Raw genomic sequence first — 20,553 nt, forward strand, 5'->3', positions numbered from 1 at the left:
CCATAAACACCCCTAACTCACACTGAGGTCAAGGAGGGCAGAGATGAAAACACACAGGGAAACATCAGTCTCTCCTCAGTGTTATTCATTTCTCAATAATGAGTTAGAGGATGTCCAGCAGAGGAGTTTCTAAGTGTCATGCACTGTCTATGCTGGTACATGGCCAGGTCCTCTCTCCTGGGCTCATTAGGGCAGCTGCCTGGTGGTGTGCTCAGGCTTCCTGCTGTATCTGCAGGCTGAGTCTTGGGCTCCCTGGGGCCCTGTTCCCACTGGCCAGGCACCAGGTTCACATAAAGCAGAGGTGACAAAGCTCCCCACATCCTACATACCATGTGCTGACTACCCAGATGCACCCTGACTGCAGACAGAGTAGATGGGAGAAGCCAAGGAGAGACTCAGTTCTGCTTCCTTGTGGAGAACAGGATATATTCAGAAGTAAATTCTTGGCATTATAGTCCAAAGTCATCTGAGCCTCATCTTTATCCTGCTCAGCAATCTGCAATCTCATCCAGATTATCATCTAGTCCAGAAAGTTAGTTCTGCAGAGAATAACTGGCACACGGAAGTCTTGTAAACACTGTAGTTTTTGCGATGATTTCTATTCTTCACTGATAGTGTACCTGGAGTGTGGTGGAGATTTGCACAGTGTTTGCAAGTACCGCATATGAGAGTTCTTCATGCTGCCTCTTGTGGGTTTAAAATCCTTCTTTTCAATTCACTTTTACTTACCACACACACAATTGCACAAACTTATCTGCACAGATTTGAGAGATGACAGAAATATATTCAGATTAAGGCAACAGGGACCAAGTACCAAGTACATTGTAGGTGACAGGGAGGTAGAGGAATGAATTCATTTATACAAAGTACATACTTACATATTTTTCAGAAGCTGTGGGAAATAAAAACATCTAATATTGTATACAATTTTCATTGAAACATTTTAAATTTATGAACCTTACCTTTTTGTCCTGATCACAAATCCGTTCTCTTTTTCAATAAATTTCACACTTTATACTAAAGGTATATCAGATGTGATGAGGATTTGTGTTCATTGGTAGAAATATAAAAAAGACAGTTGTGCAGTCTTTGCAAGTACATTAAGAAGGTCAGGATGTAATAAAGTACTCCTCAACATTCCTCTGTGGCTGATCAACAGCACTAAGCCATAATTACTAATATAGAAAGATATAATTTAGAAAATAATGAATTCTTGTATCTTACACTTAAGAAATCTTTGCATATTTTCATGCAATCTGTGTGTCATGCCTTTCCTCATTTTAAGCACTATGAAGACAATTACCAAAAGGGAAAGCTCCCAGCTGTCCCCACTTTAGGAGGAAAGCACTTGGAGCCGTCCCTCTTACACTTCTGGCATTAAACCCATGCTAAGTTCTCCTCCTGCTTCTGTTTCTGATGCTCATGCTACCTGACATTTGCTTCATTTATGTCCCCATATTTTGGATTTTATTAGGAAATTTTTAATAATCATTTCACCCTTTAAAGGAAGATGTAGTTCTGAACACTCTAAAATTACTGAGGTCAAGCTACATAAACTAAAGCTTATTTTAATGTTAAAGAATCTAGGTTCTAAAGTACTCATATTTTGTAGTCCTACATGAATACTTTGAGTGCCTATAAATGTTAGGTGGTGATACATATATTTATTTTATCACATCCATAATCTTAACTTTTCTATGAGACTTATCCATGAAAACAGTAAGTTTAATTCAAATAAGTTTTCAAGTTATAGTTAAATACATAAGTAAAGAAGGACATCAATTAAGATGATATAATTCAATCTACTTCATGGAGCATTAACTAATTTCTTTTTGAGAAACAAAAACAATACATGTTTTAGTATAAAAGAATCTAGAAAGAAAAAAAAAAAGTCTGCAGTTCTACATCAGCTTCCAGATCCCAAACACATATTCAATTGTCCATGTCATTTTTGCCACAAATTTCTAGAGGTTTTCACCAAGGACTGCTGGAGAGCCCAGAAGTCAGTATAGAAGGGTGAAAACCTGCAAGGTTTTTAATATGGATTTATCTCATCACCAAACATCTTCTGAACTTGTCATATGTATTTACTTTCTTATACTATGGATCATTATATTATTTCTCTCATCTAAATCAAATTATTTAAAAATACCAATACTTCTCTTATTTCCAAAACCTCAATATCTGAAACACCTGTAGTCATATTTGTATCATTGTTAAACACCTGTTTACAAATTTCTGCTTTAAAGAGACCTTACCTTGCAAGTTCACAAGCCTCTGGGCTTGCATGACTTCACACCAGCCTGTACTGTGAGTGCTACAGCCATGTAGAAGGGACAGAGCCAGTTTGGGAGCTCTTCATCTGTAAATCAGTAGAATACAGAAAGCTAGTGCAGGTGAATAGTCATTCAACAAAGCCACCAGGCATTAGTTCACTAACCACTGTGCAGGAATTCCTGCACTTGCTACTAAAAGGAGAAAAACTTGAATGATACAATGTCCAAAATCAAGGAATTTGTACCAATGACTTGATGATTGGTTACATAGTGATTTATTAAAAGATAGTATAACATACTGATTTCTAACAGTACACAAAAGTGGAAAAAATTTGAAAGTCTACAGAGCCCAAGAGAATTTTTTTTTTATCTGAGCATCCTGGTGTTCCAATACACAATAATGGAGTAAATTAGTTTTTAGAAAATTTTTGGTTGAACTTTTTGGGTCTTCTAGGTATAGAATCATATCGCTGGCAAATAGTGCTAGTTTGAGTTCTTCTTTTCCTGTCTGTATGACTTTATTTCTTTTGTCTGTCTAATTGCTCTGGCTAGATTTTCAAGAACTATGTTGGATATAAGTGTTGAAAGAGGGCATCCCTGTCTTGTTCCAGTTTTTAGAAAAAAGTGCTTTCAATTTTTCTCCATTTAGAATGATGTTTTCCTGCGGCTTAACATGATAGATTTTACAATGCTGAGATATGTTCCTGTTATCCCTAGTTTTTCTAGTGTTTTGAACATGAAGGGGTGCTTTATATTGTCAAATGCTTCCTCTGCATCTATTGATATGATCATATAGCTTTTATCTCTGAGTCTATTGATGTGATAATTACATTTATTGATTTCCATATGTTGAACCAACTTTGCATCCTTGGGATGAACCCTACTTGATCATGTGTACTATCTTTTTAATATGTTTTTGTATTCAATTTCCCAGTTCATTGAGAATTTTTGCATCTATATTCATTAGTGATATTTATCTGAATTTTTCTTTCTTTTATATATCTTTATCTAGTTTTAGAATCAGGGTGATATTAGCCTCATAGAATGAGTTTGAAAGTGTTCCCTTTTTTTCTATTTTATTAAATACTTTGAGAAGTATTGGTGTTAGTTCTTCTTTAAAGTCTTGTAGAACTCAGCTGTGTGTCCATCTGGTCCTGGGCTTTTCTTGGTTGGTAAGCTTCTGATTGTGTCCTCTATTTCCTTGCTTGAAATTGTTCTGTTTAAATTGTGTATATCATCCTGATTTAGTTTGGGCATATCATATGCCTCTAGAAATTTGTCAATGCCTTCAATATTTTCTATTTTATTGGGGTGCAAATTTTCAAAATAATGTCTAATTATCTTCTATAGTTCTGTAGTGTCTGTCCTGATATTTTCTTTTTCATCACATGTTTTAGTTATTTGAGTTTTCTCTCTCCTCTTTGTCAGCATAGCTAAGGGTCTGTCAATTTTGTTATTTTTTCAAAGAACCAATTTTGGTTCTATCAATTTTTTCAATTGTTTAAATTTCATTGATTTCAGCTCTGATTTTAATTATTTACCATCTTCTACTGCTTTGGGGGGGATGATTTGTTCTTCTTTTTCTAGGGCTTTGAGATGTAATGTTAAGTCATTTATTTGTTGACTTTTTCTTATCTGAAGGAATAAACTCCATGCAATGAACTTTCCTCTTAGAACTGCCTTCATAGTGTCCCAGAGATTTCTATATATTGTATCCGTGTTCTCATTTACCTCTAAGAATTTTTTTAATCTCCTCCTTGATATCTTTTGCAACCCATTGTTAATTCAATAGCATATTATTTAGTTTCCAAGTGATGAAATAGCTTTTATTTTATATTTTGTTATTGATTTCTAATTTTATTCTGTTATGATCTGATATAATTCAGGGCAGTATCTCTACTTTTTTGTATTTGCTAAGAGTTGCTCTGTGGCATAATATATAATCTATTTTAGAGAAGGACCTATGTGCTTCTGAGAAGAAAGTGTATTCGTTCCTTGATGAATAATATACTCTATATATGTCAATTAAGTCTAAGTTATTGATTATATTATTGAATTCTATAGTTTCTTTGTTCAGTTTTTGTTTGAAAGATCTATCCAGTGGTGAAAGAGATGTGTTAGAGTCTCCCAGTATTAGTGTGTTGTGGTCTATTTGACTCTTGAACTTGAGAAGAGTTTGATTGATAAACACAAATGCTCCATTTTGGGGGGCATCTATATTTATAATTGTTATGTCTTTTTGATGTATGTTTCCCTTAAGCAGTATGAAATGTCCATCTTTATTCCTTTTGATTAACTTTGGCTTGAAGTTATTTTGTTTGAGACAACGATGAAATTGCTGCTTTATCCCAACCTTTCATTTTCAGTCTGTGGATGTCTTTTCCTATGAGATGAGTCTCTTGAAGGAAGCATATTATTGGGTCTTTTTTTTAATCCAATCTACCAGTCTAAGACTTTTGATTGGTGAGCTTAGGCCATTAATATTCAGAGTTATTATTGAGACATGATTTGTATTTCTGGTCATTCTTATTTATTTGACTTGACTTGGTTTCTCCTTTGGTTGGTGTTTCCTTTATTATAGTTCTTCCCTTTGCAGATTTTTATTGTTGTTTTTTTATTTCCTCCTTGTAGAATATTCTGCCAAGAATTATCTACAGTGCAGGCTTTCTTGGTGTAAATTCTTTTAGCTTTTGTTTATCATGGAAAGTTTCTATTTTGTCATCAAATATGAAGCTTAATTTTGCTGGCTATAAGATTCTTGATTGGCATCCATTATCTTTTAGAACTTGGTATGTGTTGTTCCAGGATCTCTGCCCACTCCAGCACTCTGTGGCCCAGCAACCCAGAGAGAGGCACCCCATGCTAGGTTTCTTTTTCACCAAAGCGTGGCTCCACAGCCCTACATCAGGGTACATATAGGCTTGAGGGTGCCATCACCATGAAACTGGGATATCACTGCTTCTATCAAGGGACAACAATAAGGACCTGGTAAGATATCACCAAGGTCCCTGTGGTCCTGGCTTCACCAGAGTTATCTCTACTAGGGTTGATAGCAGTTATCCTATTGCTAAGGTGACAGGGAGTCTTGCATGGGGTTCCCTATATCTTGTTTCTCCTTCTAACAACAAACTTCTTATGATTACCCTCTCATTAGTCATATAATCTAATATCTCCATACTCTCACATCCTACCTCATAAACATCTCAGCCAAACCCCCAGGCCCCCCTTCTACAATTAGAAACTGCAAACCATTACATAAACCTATTGACTATATGGTATAAGATAACCAAACGCATTTATGATTATAGTGACAAAACTGTAAATGTAAAAATAGAAGCTAACTGATCTATGGCTGCACATTGGGTACATTGAGTGCTGTAATATTGATCTCCCCCTTAAAGGTGAGGTATTGGTAACCTATAGAGACATTATAGGACAATAGGGCAGAAGCTATAATACATCGGATCTATGCTAAAAGAGGGAAGTCACATAGACATCATGAAAACACAAGGGAGGAAAGTGCCCCAAACAAACCAAGATACTACAACAATAGAATCCATAGATAGCACCATAGATGATGTATCAGAGAAGGAGTTTGGAATATACATAACTAAAATGATCTGGGAATTAAAGAACAACTTAAGTAAGCAGTTACAGGCAAAAATCCATCACTCCAACAAAGAGATAAGAGAGCAAATACATGCAACCATCAATCACACAAACAAAGAGATAAGAGAGCAAATACAGGTAGCAACAGATTACTTCAAGAAAGAGAGAGAGATTCTGAAAAACAAACAAACAAACAGAAAGTTTTGAAGTGAAAGCAACAATAAGCCAAATAAAAAATACAATGGAGAGCATCAACAACAGACTAGATCACTTGGAAGACAGAACCTCAGAAAATAAAGAAAAAATATACAATCTTGGAAAAATGGCCTCACAGTGAAGATGGTAAAAAAAAAAAAAAACATGAACAGAATACTCAAGAATTATGAGATACCATCAAAAGACCAAATTTAAGATTTATTGAGATAGAGGAAGGTTCAGAGATTCAAATCAAAGGAATTCACAATCTCTTCAATGAAATAATAGCAGAAAATTTCCCAAGCATAAAAATGAATTGGAAAATCAAATACAAGAGGCCAAATGTACAAAATTATAATATATCTACACCAAGAAACATTACAATGAAAATGCCCAGCCTACAGAATAAGGATAGAATTTTAGAGGCCACAAGAGAAAAAAAAATCAAATTACATATAAGGAAGACCAATTCAGATCACAGCAGATTTTTCAACCCAGATCCTCAAAGGCAGGATATCCTGGAACAACATATTATCAGTTTTTAACTTGATTTAGTTTCTCCTTTGATTGGCTTTTTCTTTAGTGTATTTCTGCCCTATGCTGGTTTTCACTTTTTTTTATTTCATCTTCATGGAATATTTTGCTGAGAATGTTCTGTATTGCAGGCTTTCTAGTTGTGTATTATTTTAACTTTTGTTTATCATGGGCAGTTTTTATTTTATCTTCACATCTGAAGCTTAATTGTTTTGTATATAAGATTCTTGCTGGCATCCATTTTCTTTTGGAGTTGGTATATGTTGTTCCAGGAGCTCCTAGCATTGAGGGTGTGGGTTGAGAAATCAAATGAGATCCAAAATAGTTTCCCCATAGGTAATCTCATAATTTTCTCTTGCGGCTATTAAAATTTTATCCTAATTCTCTGTGTTAGGCATTTGTGCATTCATGTAGGTCTCTTGTAATTTTGTTAATTTGGGGATCCTCAAAGACTCTTGTATTTTACTTTCCATTTCATTTCTCAGTTTGAGGAAATTTTCTGTATTATTTCACTGAAAAGATCATGCATTCCTTTGACTTGTATATATGTGCCTTCTTCTATACTGATAAATCTTACATTTTGTTTTTTTCATATTGTCCCATAATTCTTGGAATTTCGGTTTGTGGTTTCTTACCATCATCTCTTTGTGGTCAACTTTATTTTCAAGTGCTGCAGTCTGGCTGGGCACAAAATAACCAAGCCGCCACAATGCACTTGTAGGTTCAAAACAGGAACTCCTTTATTGCCCAAACACCCACAAACGCCACCCACAGGGTCCTTCCAGGAACACCACCAACCGGAAATCCCTCCTCCGGAACTTCTTCAACCAACGTGAACTCCCCAGGCATCCCTGCAAGAACTCCAAAGTAGCTTGGTGCCAGAGGTGAAGAGCAGGGGTCTAATATACAATTGAATACGCAGCTTACCATAACCATCATCATCTCAATGGCTCGCTACCATCACCTCTCAACCACTCCCTTCTGGCAAAAATACCATGCGTCATTCCAACTAGGCTGTGGCTCTCGGCATTCAAGATTATAGAATTTCTGTTTGATTTCATTTCATAATCTGTCTTTATTGAAGTTATATTTTACCTCCTGAAATTTGTCTCTGATTTCACTCTTTCCATAATACTTTATGTGGCAGATCAGCTTAACTACACACATTCTGAACTTCTCTGATATTTCTTCCACTGTTTTGTCAATGTATTCTGTTGTTCTAGCATCTTTCTTTCTCTGGGGTACTTTGTTCCCTTGTTTTTTCATGTTGTTCATGTGGCTTCTCATACTGTGGATCTGAGGCAGCACAGTTTCTACCCTATAGACTTCTATTGTCCCCTAAAGTCTTCAGTATCTCACCTAAGAAGGAGATCAATATTAACAGCACCCAATGCAAACAATATATACCCTTAAACTTAATAGCTCTTACTAAACGTCAACAGTTTTGTCACAATAAACAGAAATGGTGTGATCAATTGTAGTTTAACATATAAATAGTATGTTTGCAAAAGGGTTTACACCTCTTTTGCAGAGAGATTCCATTTAGGAGACTGTGTGCATGTCATTAATAAGCTTCCTTTTTGATTCAAATCCTCCACTATTTGCTTTTCCTTCGGTTCACCCACTTTCCCAGCTGTCTCAGCCAAGCATCCTGTACCTCTTGGTTCCTCAGGGTGTAGATGAGAGGGTTCAACAAGGGTATGACCACAGTGTAGAAGAAGGTGAAAAACTTGCCATTCTTTGAAGCAAAGTTGCTCTTAGGGTCAGTGTACACCATGGCCACTGTCCCATAAAACATGAAGACCACGAGGAGGTGGGAGGAGCAGGTGGAAATGGCTTTCTTCCTTCCTTCCTCTGACTTCATGCTCCTCACAACCTGAGCTATGCAGCCATAGGAAGCCAGGATCAGCCCCATAGGGACCATGGTGAAGATGACAGCTGTGATGGTCATCTGCCACTCATTGGCAGTGGTGTCTCCACAGGCAAGGTGCATGAGGACAGGCACCTCACACAGAAAGCCATCCAGGAGGTGATGGGGGCAGAAGGGCAACTGGAAGATGGTGGAAGATTGGAACAGAGACACTATTAGACCAGACAGCCAGGCTAGGAAAACCAGCTTCCAACAGAGTGGACGGTGCATGAGGACAGTGTAGCGCAGGGGCTGGCAGACAGCAATGTAGCGGTCAAAGGCCATCTCCACTAGCAGTATACCTTCTGTGGCTCCAACACAGAGGAACACACTCAGTTGGATTACACACCCTGTGTAGGTGATGCTCTTGTCTGGCCCCCACAGGTGGGACAACATCTGGGGCACAGAGGCAGTGGTTAAGCAGAGATCCAAGAAGGAAAGATTGCCAAGAAAGAAGTACATGGGGGTGTGGAGATGGGGGTCCATGCAGGACAGCAGGACGATGCTGGAGTTGCTGAGGATGGTCACGGTGAACAAGAGGATCATAACCCAGAAGAGCATCCTTTCCAGCTGAGGCCACTCAGAGATCCCGAGCAGGACGAAGCCCACAGGGAAGCTCTGGTTGGTCCTCCCTGTGGTTTTTGGCATCAGGGCTCGAACATAATGGTAAGCAAGATTTTGTGTATAAAATTTGGAGAAAGACTCTACTGCCATTTATTTGGAGAGGAAAATTGGATGCAATGACTTTCTTATAAATGTCTGTTTAAACCAAGGTGGTTTTGCAACACCTCTTGTAACTGTTCTGTAAAATCTGCAGCCCCTGCATTCCCAGATGAAAACTTTACATGATCACCTTAGAATACTTACACGCTCCTTCCAGATTATACACTCAGCCATGTTTATACATGGAATTAAAGTGGAAAAAGTTTAACTTTCATTTATCTATGTTTTCCTCCAAAAGAAGCAGATATTATTTACCATTATTTGGTGATATTAATAGAAATGCATGGGCTATAGATTATCCCAGAACCAATAGTCCTGTTCCCCCAGTGTAATCTTCAGTACCGTTCTCTGAGTGATTGAATCAGTACCTGGGCATAGAAGAGATACCAATGTTTAAGGAGTGTAAAGTGGGTTGGGCACCACTTCCTTGGCCTTAAGTAACTTAAATTAAAGAACCAAGCATAGCAACCCCATCACTGTTCTTACCTGATGAATGGCTACAACAACCATTGCCATAGAGGATTCTGTTCCAGAAGAAAGGGGGTGACAGGGTCCTTCCAGAAACAATACTGACATTCCCAGAGCTGGTGAAACTGAAATCACTATAACTGCTGCTTGATTCTACCCTATATATGTTTATCATTGTAATCCTCAAAAACCAACTAGGGATAAAGTATAAATATCAAGAAATTACTATTCCTGAAAAATAGAGATAGACCGGGTGCAGGGACACATGCCTATAATCCCAGAGCTCAAGTCAGTGAGTCCCTGTCTCCAAACAAAAAACAAAAAAGGGCTGGGTATGTGGTTCAGTGGTTAAGTGCCCTTGGGTCCAATCCCCAGTACCAAAACAGAGAGAGAGAGAGAGAGAGAGAGAGATGAATGGGGAGACGGGGATAGAAAGACAGGGGGTGCACCAAGTGAGATGTTTATGAAATTGGTATTATTTAAACATTTTCTACTTGGCAAGGAGGAAAAGGTTTGGCAGAGGCATTGGTTAAATAAACTAACTGGGACACAGAACTTAGCACCAGAATACTGTTTTTTTTTTTTTTTTTTGTCTTCCCAGAAATGTAGAAATCTTCCAAAGAAATCAGAAACGTGAGAGGCAGAGGACATAAAACTTGTGTTAGGTGAAATGGAATTGGAGTTGTTCATTTGGAAATTAGCCTTTGAATGCGGCCAAATAGTGTAAAATCTTATGGAACATTCTAGAAACCTATCACTGTTCTTCAGTAATTGATTCTCATGAGCCAGGTGCTTTGCTCAGATCTGTGGACATACTGTGAACAAGAGATGAAATTCTTGCTTTGGTGCAGCTCAGAAGTCCATGGAGAAAGTACATCAATGAACAAATAAATCATAAGGGCCCCATTTTTTGAAACAATGTTTTCTACAAAAGCAAACAAGGCTGGCTGTCATAACTGCAGAAGGCGGTGAAGGAGGCTAGAAGCGGAGATGGCTGCTACCATAAGGAATGGAAGCCAAGCGCTGAGCAGGGCACAGCCTGAGAGCCCAGCAGGGAGGGCAAGGGGACAGGAGCAGAGGCCCCAGGCCCGCAGCTGAACTCGCCCCTCTCCTGGGGTGCCCACCACGTCCCAGGACTGACCTGCACTGTGTTGTGTTAGGAGTTCCCCCTCCTCCAGGTGCCCCATCCCACGAGTCTCACGTGACCACTTACTTATGCTGACTCTGGCACTGGACTAGAGCTTGCAGGTTATGCACTGGGATTTGACTTTTGAAATGACTCCAACAGGTTCTGGTTCTTCATACAAAAGAGAAAAGTAAGTTGAGGTCAGTGATATTATGTGTTTATTTTTAAAAAAATTGTATTGAATTATATTTGTAAAAGATTATATGCTTTCTTTATAAATGAATTTTGTGACTACTACAAATAAAGATACATTAAAAAGAAGCAATAAAATCAACTGTAATCCCACTGTAACTTCAATAAAATATTTACTATAGAGGTTTGAGTTCTTATTTTCATAATACATTTTATTAGATGTGATGTGAAAATATATGTCACTGTTTTTCATAAAGGATGCCAGATATGGATTAGAATCCCAAGTCCAGGATCTTTACAGTTGTGCATGCAGCCTCACGTCTTTAAACTCCTTCATAAGTGTCAATCCTTGAGTGTGATTCAGAGCTTCATACTACTTGACCTTAGTGCCAGACTTTTTGTAATGATTTTAATCATATTTTGGATGTATTTTCTATTCATGTTTTTCTTATCTAAACACTGAGAAAAATGTCTGTGTAAATAATTCCTCCATTCTTGCCATGAGTGCATTTTTTATGAGAGCAACCCAACTCTTTCCAAACTCTATAATGACAGAGCTTCCAAACGGGGATGGGGGATGCCCTCCCCCTGCCCCACATGCAGGGCTGATTTTTACCTAACTCATCACACCACCAGTAAATAACCTCTGTATCTCCTCTCTGTAATTCAGAACTAAGATGGTAAGGCCCTAATGGGCATGTGATTTACATTTTCATTACAAATCTATTATTTTGTATTCAGGATCATCTGGGAATTCTTCCTCACTAAAATAAAATATTTATGATTCTATTTAAATTTATGTAGTTTATTTTTCTAAAGAGTACATAAGTTAATAGTACTCATTCCCTGATAATAGGAATTAACCTTTAAGCTTATACATGTATATAAATATGCTTTAGCTTATTTGATATTTTAGCCTTCATGCTTAGCCTTGGGTTATTATATGAACAACACAAATCCCCAATTAAAAGCATTTAATATTGTTTACCATCCTTTCTTCTTCTGTGTGATTTTTTTCTTTCTTCATTTTTATTGGTATTTCATTCATTGCCTTTTTTATAGTTTAGGTAAATTTTTACCAAGACATTTGTGTCCTTGTTTTCTAATATCATTCTCTGCACCTAAAGTTTAAATCAATTGGATTTTGAAATGCTGAAAATGAAATGTAAATGCAATTCCTAACTTATTAAATATTCAGAGTACTTCACTGAGACCCCTCTTTCATCTCACTGAAACAATGGCCATTTTGCACTGGTATTTTCCAAAAGCCACCATCATCCAGGTTAAGGCCCCAAACTACCTCATCTGCTGAGGGAGAATCTGCCCTGCTCCTGCCTCCCTCTGGAATTATCACATTTGGGCTCAAGAACACCTCAGCTGTTACATCAAGTTATCTTACAAAAAGAAACGTGCATTTCAATTCTAACTAGCTATAGTTTTACTATGACTGATTGTGATTCTTACGAGCACATGTAAAGTGAAGAAATGTGTGATGATTAATCACTAGGCTTGCTTGACAGTGACGCTTCACTAAATAATCCTCCACCTCACTTCACACCTCTCAATATGAGGTGTTTTAAGTTCATTGCTGTGGTGTGGAAATGAAAATGTGCTAAGATATTTCTGCAACAGTAGTGAAAACAGGTGTGTGTGTGAGTGTGTGTGTGTGTGTGTGTGTGCTGTAGCATGAAAAGTCTACAACACAAACATGATATTCTTGAGGTTGATAATTTGTGTGTTTTTAATATATTCTGCTCCACAGTTACACATAGCTTCAATCCCCTTCAAGTCTGAGACCTGTTATGCCTTCTGAGCCTTTTCTAGTTTTATTTATTCTATTTTCATATCTACTTTCTATCTCAGAAAGTCAGCAGCTTACCAGTTAGGAAGCAGATCAGCAACAGAGCTGGGCAAAGCAGGGTCCAGGTGAGGCGTCACCTGCAGACCTACCTGTCTTGGGACTTTTCTCAGCCCTGAGTATCTCTGTATTTAAATACAAGGAGGGCACAGATAATAGCAGCTGGGAAGAAAAAGGGCAACAACTTTTTTTCCATAAAGAAAAAAAAGTGATTAGAAGAAATTGTCTCTAGGGCATCGTTCCTCACAGTAATTAGTGGGCAGTCCCAATATGTGGCAAAGTTGAAAGAACAAAAATAAAATAAAATGAATTAAATGTTTCCCTTGTCTTCAGTGAATAAATTCCCTACTCCTTTAACTGTTTCACTTGACTATTTAAATTCATTGCCATGAACACTGATCAATTGGTTTAATGATTATATGTTCTAAAGGTTGCAAGAGGGGATGGTTTATTACTCTTGACATCAAGTTCAATGAGTGCCTGATGCAACCCACCCTGCATCAGCTGTGAAGACAGAACAGAGACAGGAGAAAGACAAAAAAGGCCAAACAGCTCTGTTGCCTGTCTGACCTCAATTGCAAGTATTATTCCAAAACTAAAAACAGAGATATTGGACAATTCAAAGAAAAGTTACATCAGACAGAAACACATTGTAATATGAGGGTTGGGATGCTTAATGACAAAGTAGAAGATAAAGACAAAGAGGTTCATCCCAGACAACCTAAGCAGACAGTTAAATTTATTTTTAGATATCTTTTAAAGCCATTAAAATATATTGACTTCTTGATTTGTTTTGTAGCAATTTTGCTTTTAGTCTATAGAGATAAGTGTTTTGTGTATTTATTTTGTATCCTATTAATTCTTGAATTTGTTTATTATTTCTAACAGTTTTGGGTGGAGTCCATCAATTATCCCAGGAATCATCCATAACATACCAGGTGTAGGAGGCACAAACTCATCTCAAAAAAAATTCTGAATATAGACCTTGATGGCTTGGAATAAAAACATTCTTCTTTTAAGTGTAAGATACTTCAGTGTAGGAAACATCATAATCAAATGTAAAAAAAAAATGAAGGAAATGTGAGAAGAAAGTCAACAACAGCATGATTGTGGGAGACCAACCTTGCATGTTACTGAGTCACTTTCTGGCTGAGTGATTGAGGTGTTTGGCAGCAGCCATGCCAGACTGCCCTGCCCTTCCTGGGTTCCAAGGACATTGTCTTGCTACATCCCCATGGGTGGAGCTATGCTCACCTGTTCCTTTGTAATATAACCCCTTGCCCTATTTAGGATAGAGGGTTCCATGGAAATGCCTTTTTGTGTCCCCTTATCTTACTGTGCCCTTGGGTGTGGCCTACCAGGTGTCAGTCAACCTGCTGACAGTGGGCATCATGAAGCTAGACTCAGCCCTCTGAAACCTGACCCCTTGCCTCATTTGAATAGCTTCTTCTCAATAAAAGTGGTCAGAGCATGCTCTCTCTCTCTCTCTCTCTCTCTCCTTCTGAGGACCCTTAAAGTCAGAGGAGCTGTCACAGCAACCCCAATGAAAAAGGTATTTGTGTCTCTTGTGTGGTTATTTTGAACAGCCCAGTTAGCCCAGTTCCCCTGGAGTGACCCATGAGTGTTTTAGTCATGAACAAAACCCAGCAATTGGCATCCCTGGGTGGACAAAAAGATCTAAGTGCTTAAGCCCCTGGGGAAAAAGCCTCACATGATAGAAAATTACAATCAGAATTGATGATAAAAATAATTTTCTTTAAAGAAAAATGTAATATTAGGTGATGCTATTGTGAAATAGAACTCAAATATTATGTATGAGGTATCCAAGGAGAAATATAAAACAAAAATTGAAGCTAACATTGTAAGTCAGCAAACTTGGGATTTCAAATAAAACAGAAAAAAATAAAATTATGTCAAGAATAACTTAAATATAGAAACTGCTGCAGATGTTTAATAATTTGAAAAAGACTACTTAAAATCTTGAGCAAAATAAGAAAAAATTCAAAATATTAAAAGAGAAATAACTAATTTGGAAGACAAAAAAATAAGAAAATATAATTAATAAATTTGAAAATATAAACGAATAGAAAGAGAAATTCAAACAAAAGTATTATTCAAAATTCTAAACCACATTGCTTGCCTCAGGATACACCGACAGGCCACAGTTTGTGTGCTCACATTGGAGTTCTTTGTAGTAAACCATGCCAAACTGAATGAAATTCTTACTGAATCTTGGTTTGGATTTCATTGAGATTTGGGACATTTAGAAGATGTCTATCACTCTTTGGCTTTGGATCCTGCCAGAGGTCCTGGGGCACAAGAACAGCTCCCCTAGGTACTATGGACCTCCTGCCACTGGTATTCTTGAGACAGGGTCTTGCTAAGTTGCTCAGGTCCATGCTTAGTTGCACAGATTTGCCATGAACTTGTGATCCTCCTGCCTCAGCCTCACACTGAAATTACAGGCGCATGCCAACCTGCCCAGCCTTTCCCCCATTTTCAAGTGGAACAGTCTCAGGAACAAGCAGGTAAAGGATGCTGTGGGGACAGAAATGCAATGACAGTAGTTCTCAGGGAAATTATAAAGCTGCCTGTCAGAATTTGCCTAACTTTACTGTTAAGATTTATGATTAGATGAAGGTCTTCAAATCTGGGCTTTACAAGTTACACTGCCTACCCTGGTATCACTTAATTAAGACCCATGAAAGTTTTAATATAATAATTTTGTGACTTACACTATTATTTCTATCCATCCCTGAGCACAGGCCTCCCACCTCCACAGAGGCCATCATGACTAGGAGGAGCAGGCCCCCAACTCACTTGCCCCACTCTGGAGAGTGCTTGATGAATGTTGTGTTCATGAGGAGTCTGCGACTGGCTCTGGACTGAATGATGCTGCTGGCCTCTCTGAGGTCCTGAGGGATGGGAAAAAAAAAACAATTCCAGTAGTCCAGGGACAGTCCAAGGCCAATAAGGACAGGATTGCATGGCAGGTCATAGTGCTCCTCTCCCTCCATGGCCTGCAGGGAGGTGAGCACGATGACTCCCGGACCCCTCTGGGGCTCCAAGAAGCAGATTCCTCTTATTTATTATTCTTAACTTTCTTTCCTGATTTCTTAATAATTCCTTCTTATAAATATAAAAACAGAGGAGTCCTTTTTATCTGGGATCCCTCACTTGTGGAACACTGCTGATGGATTGAAGAGAAGGTGTCCATCCACATAATTTTTTCTCCATTAAACTTTTTTCTAGGCATCTGACTTAGTATTCTTTTATAATGCTTTTTGCATTTTGTACTTTCTTCCTAGACATAGGGAAGGTTATACTAGAAATGATAGTTAACCTGTGAAAGCTAGACCGATCACCAGTACACCTGAGATTGTTCTTATTTTAGAAACTACATTGTTCTGATGACCAACACCAGGTCCTGCTCACTATGTCTCACATGAAATGTCCATAAAGGAGTGGAGGCTGCTGGCCTTGGCCCAGGGTCTGCTGAAGATCATGAATGAGACAAGGAGATGATGCTCACGGGTCATTCTGTGACAGTCCTTCATTAGGCTTCCCTCTGTGGCTCATCATAATCAGTGTTCCTTCCCTGTGCTGGGCTCTGGGCCTTAGTTTGGTCTGTACCAATACAAGTACAAAAGGTTAAAGATTCCTTTGTAACTTTTGAATTTTCAGGAATGTAGGATCACCCTTTAGCTATACAATACTGACCAAGTCAAATACTGAATCCTGTCTCGGACATTTCCCTTCTTTTCATTGTCCATGGGACTCAAAGTCAAATAAGGTGTATAGACATAATAAGTAATGTTGTCTCTACTGCAGATGAAGTCACTTACATTGTACTCTTTTCCTAGCCTCGGAGCCTCCTGGGACCATACAGTAACATGCCTGCTTATTGGGTCTTTCAATCTCACAGACCTAGTGGCCTAAAGACCAAGGTGGCCATCATTCCTATGGCTATAGATACAGGGTCTTTGTTCTCTCTTTTTCTGGATCAACACAGATTTATTTTCTTCCTTATTTTTCCTTTAGGACAGGCACAAGATGGGGGATGAGTAGTTAAAGACAATATGGAAAATGGCAGCACAATGTGGGGTCAAATGCATGGAGTTCTGCATTCAAGGCATACGTTAAGAGCATCTGAGTGGCAAACCATCCCCCATGCTAGGCATGTGAGTGGCAAACCTCTTAACCCATAGGCACAGACCTGGGCATGAGGCCCTGTGTTGCACTCCCTGTTCTTACTCCAAGGCCCGCTCCTCGATTGGTCACTGCAACGACAGTTGGCCAAAAATTGTAATGGTGGAGGCATGTAATCTGCTTGACTAGTGCCTGAGTATATATACATGGTAACTGCAAATAAAATCAGACCCGCTTCCTGCTTGGTCTCTGGAGGTCTTCAATAGTGACTCCACAGCCATATTCTCCTCTACCCCGTTCTGTGGACCTCCTCACTGGAGAAGAGAGCGACCACAAAGTACAAGAAAAGAAGATTACATAATAATTGCTTTGATCAGAATATAGACTAACATTCTCAATAAAACCTAGCAAAAAGTCCAGCAACACATCAGATGGATTATAGACCACATTCATGTGTACTTTCTCCCAGGATGCAAAGAAGCCCCTATAGAAGATCACTATCAAATCCCACATTGTGTTAAAAGAGAAAAGGGAAAAACATCTATCAGTGGACATGGATTTTTTAAATGCTGGTGTATATATATAATGGACTCTTATCCATTGACTTAAAGAAATGAAATAGTGGTAAATGCTAAAATGTGGACTAATTTTGAAAACACCAGGCAGAGTTAAGACATAAAAGCAACACATATTGAATTATTCTAGTCAAACAAAAAGTCTAGGACATATAAATTAAAAACTGGAGATTATACACAGTGGTTTCCAGTGACTGTAATTAATGATAAGCAGATATAGTGTGTGTAATATATTAGATGGTTCATTTGAAGAAATAGAAATATTTGGTAACAAGATATAGTTGGATGTTGTGCAATTTTGAAATATAGTATATAACACTGAATTGATAACCATGGACTGTTACCAATGTTAACTTTATGTTATGTGGATTTCATCTCAAGGATAAATAATGATGCTGCTGACCTGGAGATACTGTTAGGGGTTTCCCATTTACAGGTGGGTGGGTGAGAGAGAGTTGCCTACCACCCTTAATGTTAACTGATCCCTTGTAAATATATCCCCTCACTCACACTGAGGTAAAGGAGGGCAGAGACTAAAACTCACAATGAGCACCATCAGTCTCTCCTCAGTGTTACTTGATTTCCAATAATGACTTAGGGCTATGCTCAGCAGAGGAGTTCCACTGTGATATCCACTGCCCACCCTGTCACATGGCCAGGTCCTCTCTCTTGGGCTCTGGAGGTGCTGCTGCCTGGTGATGTGCTCAGGCCTCCTGCTGTCTCAGCAGACTGAGCTCTGGACTCCCAGGGGCCCTGCTCCCACTGGCCAGGCACCAGGTTCACATAAAGCAGAGATGACTGAGCTCCCCAAATCCCACATGGTACAGAGCTGGCTGGACTGACCCATCTGGCTGCAGACACAGTGGATGGGAGATGCTAAGGAGAGACAGAGTTCTGCTCCAAGGTCGAAAACAGGCGAAACTCAGGAGTGAGTACTTGGCAATTAGAGTCCAAACTCATTTGAGCCTCATTTTGATGCTGCTCAGCAAATTTCCATCTCATTCATATTGTGAGGTATCCCAGGAAATGCTTGGTTAATTGTGCAAGAATAACAGTCACAGAGAAGTCTTGTAAACAGTGTAGTATTTGCTGTACTTTCTACTGCTATATCTATAGAATATAGAATGTAAGCTGTTCCCACTTACAGAGGGAAGCACTTGGAGCAGTCTCTCTACATACATCTGGCATTAAACATTTGCTATCATTTCCTTGTACTTATTTTTTGAACCCTCAAAATATCTGGTCCTTGTTTTTTCCTCTTTTTTTGTCCCCAACTTTTGAGTTTTTCAAGGGAATTTCAATAAGAATTTTTCACCCATTAAAGGAGAATGTAGTTCTGAACACTCTAAAAATATGGAGGTCAAACTACAAAAATTAAAGCCTATTTGTTATTTCTCAAAATCTAGGTTCATAAAGTAATAATGTTTTGAAGATCTTCAGAAAACTCTGAGGACCTATGAAAGTTAGGTGGTGATTCATATATTTACTCTATCACATATATAGTCTGAAGTTTTCTAGGAGACTCACCCATGAGAAAATTAAGTTAAATTTAGAGAAGTTTTCAAGTTGTAGTTAAACCACATAAGCAAAGAAGGACATCAAATAAGTTGATATAATGCAAAATACTTACTAGAGAAATTACTAAATTCTGTTGCAAAAACAAAAACAGTAAATGGTTTAGTATAAAAAAAGTGAAACAAAGAAAATGTCTCAAGTGGTTCTATGTCAGCTTCCAAATCCTAACAGATAGTTGATTTTCCAACTAATATTTGTCACAAATGCCTGGAGTTGGTCAGCAATCACCCATGAAGTACCCAGAAGTTAGCATAGAAGGGGGCAAAGCTGCTGTTTTTTTAACATGGAATTATCACATCACCTATCACATTCTCAATTTGTCATATATATTTACACCTTAGGTATTGTGTTATTATATTTGTCCTCTAATGGTAATCAATTTATTTTGAAATACCAATATTTTTTCTCTTTTCAAATCCTCAAGGTCTGAAATACCTGTCACCATATTTATGTCCTTAGTAATATTTGTTGGGTGAGTACTGCTTTAAAGACATCTCGATTTGCAAGTGCACTTGACCTCACACCACCCTGCACTGTGTGTGCTACAGCAGTGCAGAAGGGGCAGAGCCTGCTTGGGAGCCCTTCACCTGTAAATCAGGAGCATAAAGAAAGCCAGTCTAAGTGAGTGGTCTGAACAATGAACCAGGTGCTAGGTTATTAACCATTGCACAGGAAGTCATGCACTGCTACAAGATCCCAAATCAAGGAATTTGCACCAGTGACTTGGGATGATGAATATATATTGATGGGCTGAAAGGTTTTATACCATGGTGATTTCTAACACTCAACAAAATTGGAAAAAAAAAATAGAGATTATGAAGGTTTCAGAGGAAAGATTCCAGTGTAGTCTCCTTTAAAGCCCAATATCAACTAAAGGGAAAAGGAAATTAATACATCGCAGTAAAAAAAGTCAGCAGTGAACAAGAGGGTCCCTCAGGCTGAATGTCAGGTGTGTGTCAGGAGGAACAGATTGCAGGTAGACTGACCCATTGAACTTCACACTCACAACCAAATTAACAGCAACCTACCTGAGTCTGACCACTCACCTATTACCCTGGAAGACACACAGACTTCCAGAGGAGCTCAGGCAGGATGAGAAGGAAGGTCTTTTTTCTAAGAGCATGTATGGCTAACCTGGCAAGGGGCTGAGGAGGACCCCGGTTTGCAGAGGGCTGAAAAGATGAAGATGCAGGTGACTAAGGAGTGAACTGGTCTGAACTGCTGCAGAAGTGTTGAAACTATGAGCAAAACCTTCCTTTTAGGGTTTACAGCCAGTTTCAGTTTGTGGGATTATGATGTGGATAAGAAATCAATATAATAGAAGGTGTCACCAAGACTAAGGCAAATTATGTGTTGGACAAAAG

At 38.5% G+C, this 20,553-nt stretch overlaps 1 protein-coding gene across 1 annotated transcript; it reads right to left on the bottom strand.

The window, feature by feature from the left end:
• Positions 1-8,211: 8,211 nt before the first annotated feature.
• LOC124093829 (olfactory receptor 2H1-like) lies at positions 8,212-9,171 on the bottom strand. Its single transcript, XM_046446365.1, has one exon. The coding sequence runs from the start codon at positions 9,169-9,171 to the stop codon at positions 8,212-8,214; it is 960 nt and encodes a 319-aa protein (XP_046302321.1).
• Between the last annotated feature and the right edge of the window lie 11,382 nt (positions 9,172-20,553).

This window comes from Marmota monax, unplaced genomic scaffold, assembly GCF_021218885.2.
Source record: "Marmota monax isolate L192 unplaced genomic scaffold, Marmota_monax_Labrador192_F-V1.1 WCK01_AAM20220418_F8-fsc00376, whole genome shotgun sequence".
Lineage (NCBI taxonomy): Eukaryota > Metazoa > Chordata > Mammalia > Rodentia > Sciuridae > Marmota > Marmota monax.

What these genes read in the sequence shown, in the direction of transcription:
- LOC124093829 (XM_046446365.1), bottom strand. Translation starts at nt 9,171, where the DNA reads ATGCCAAAAACCACAGGGAGGACCAACCAGAGCTTCCCTGTGGGCTTC.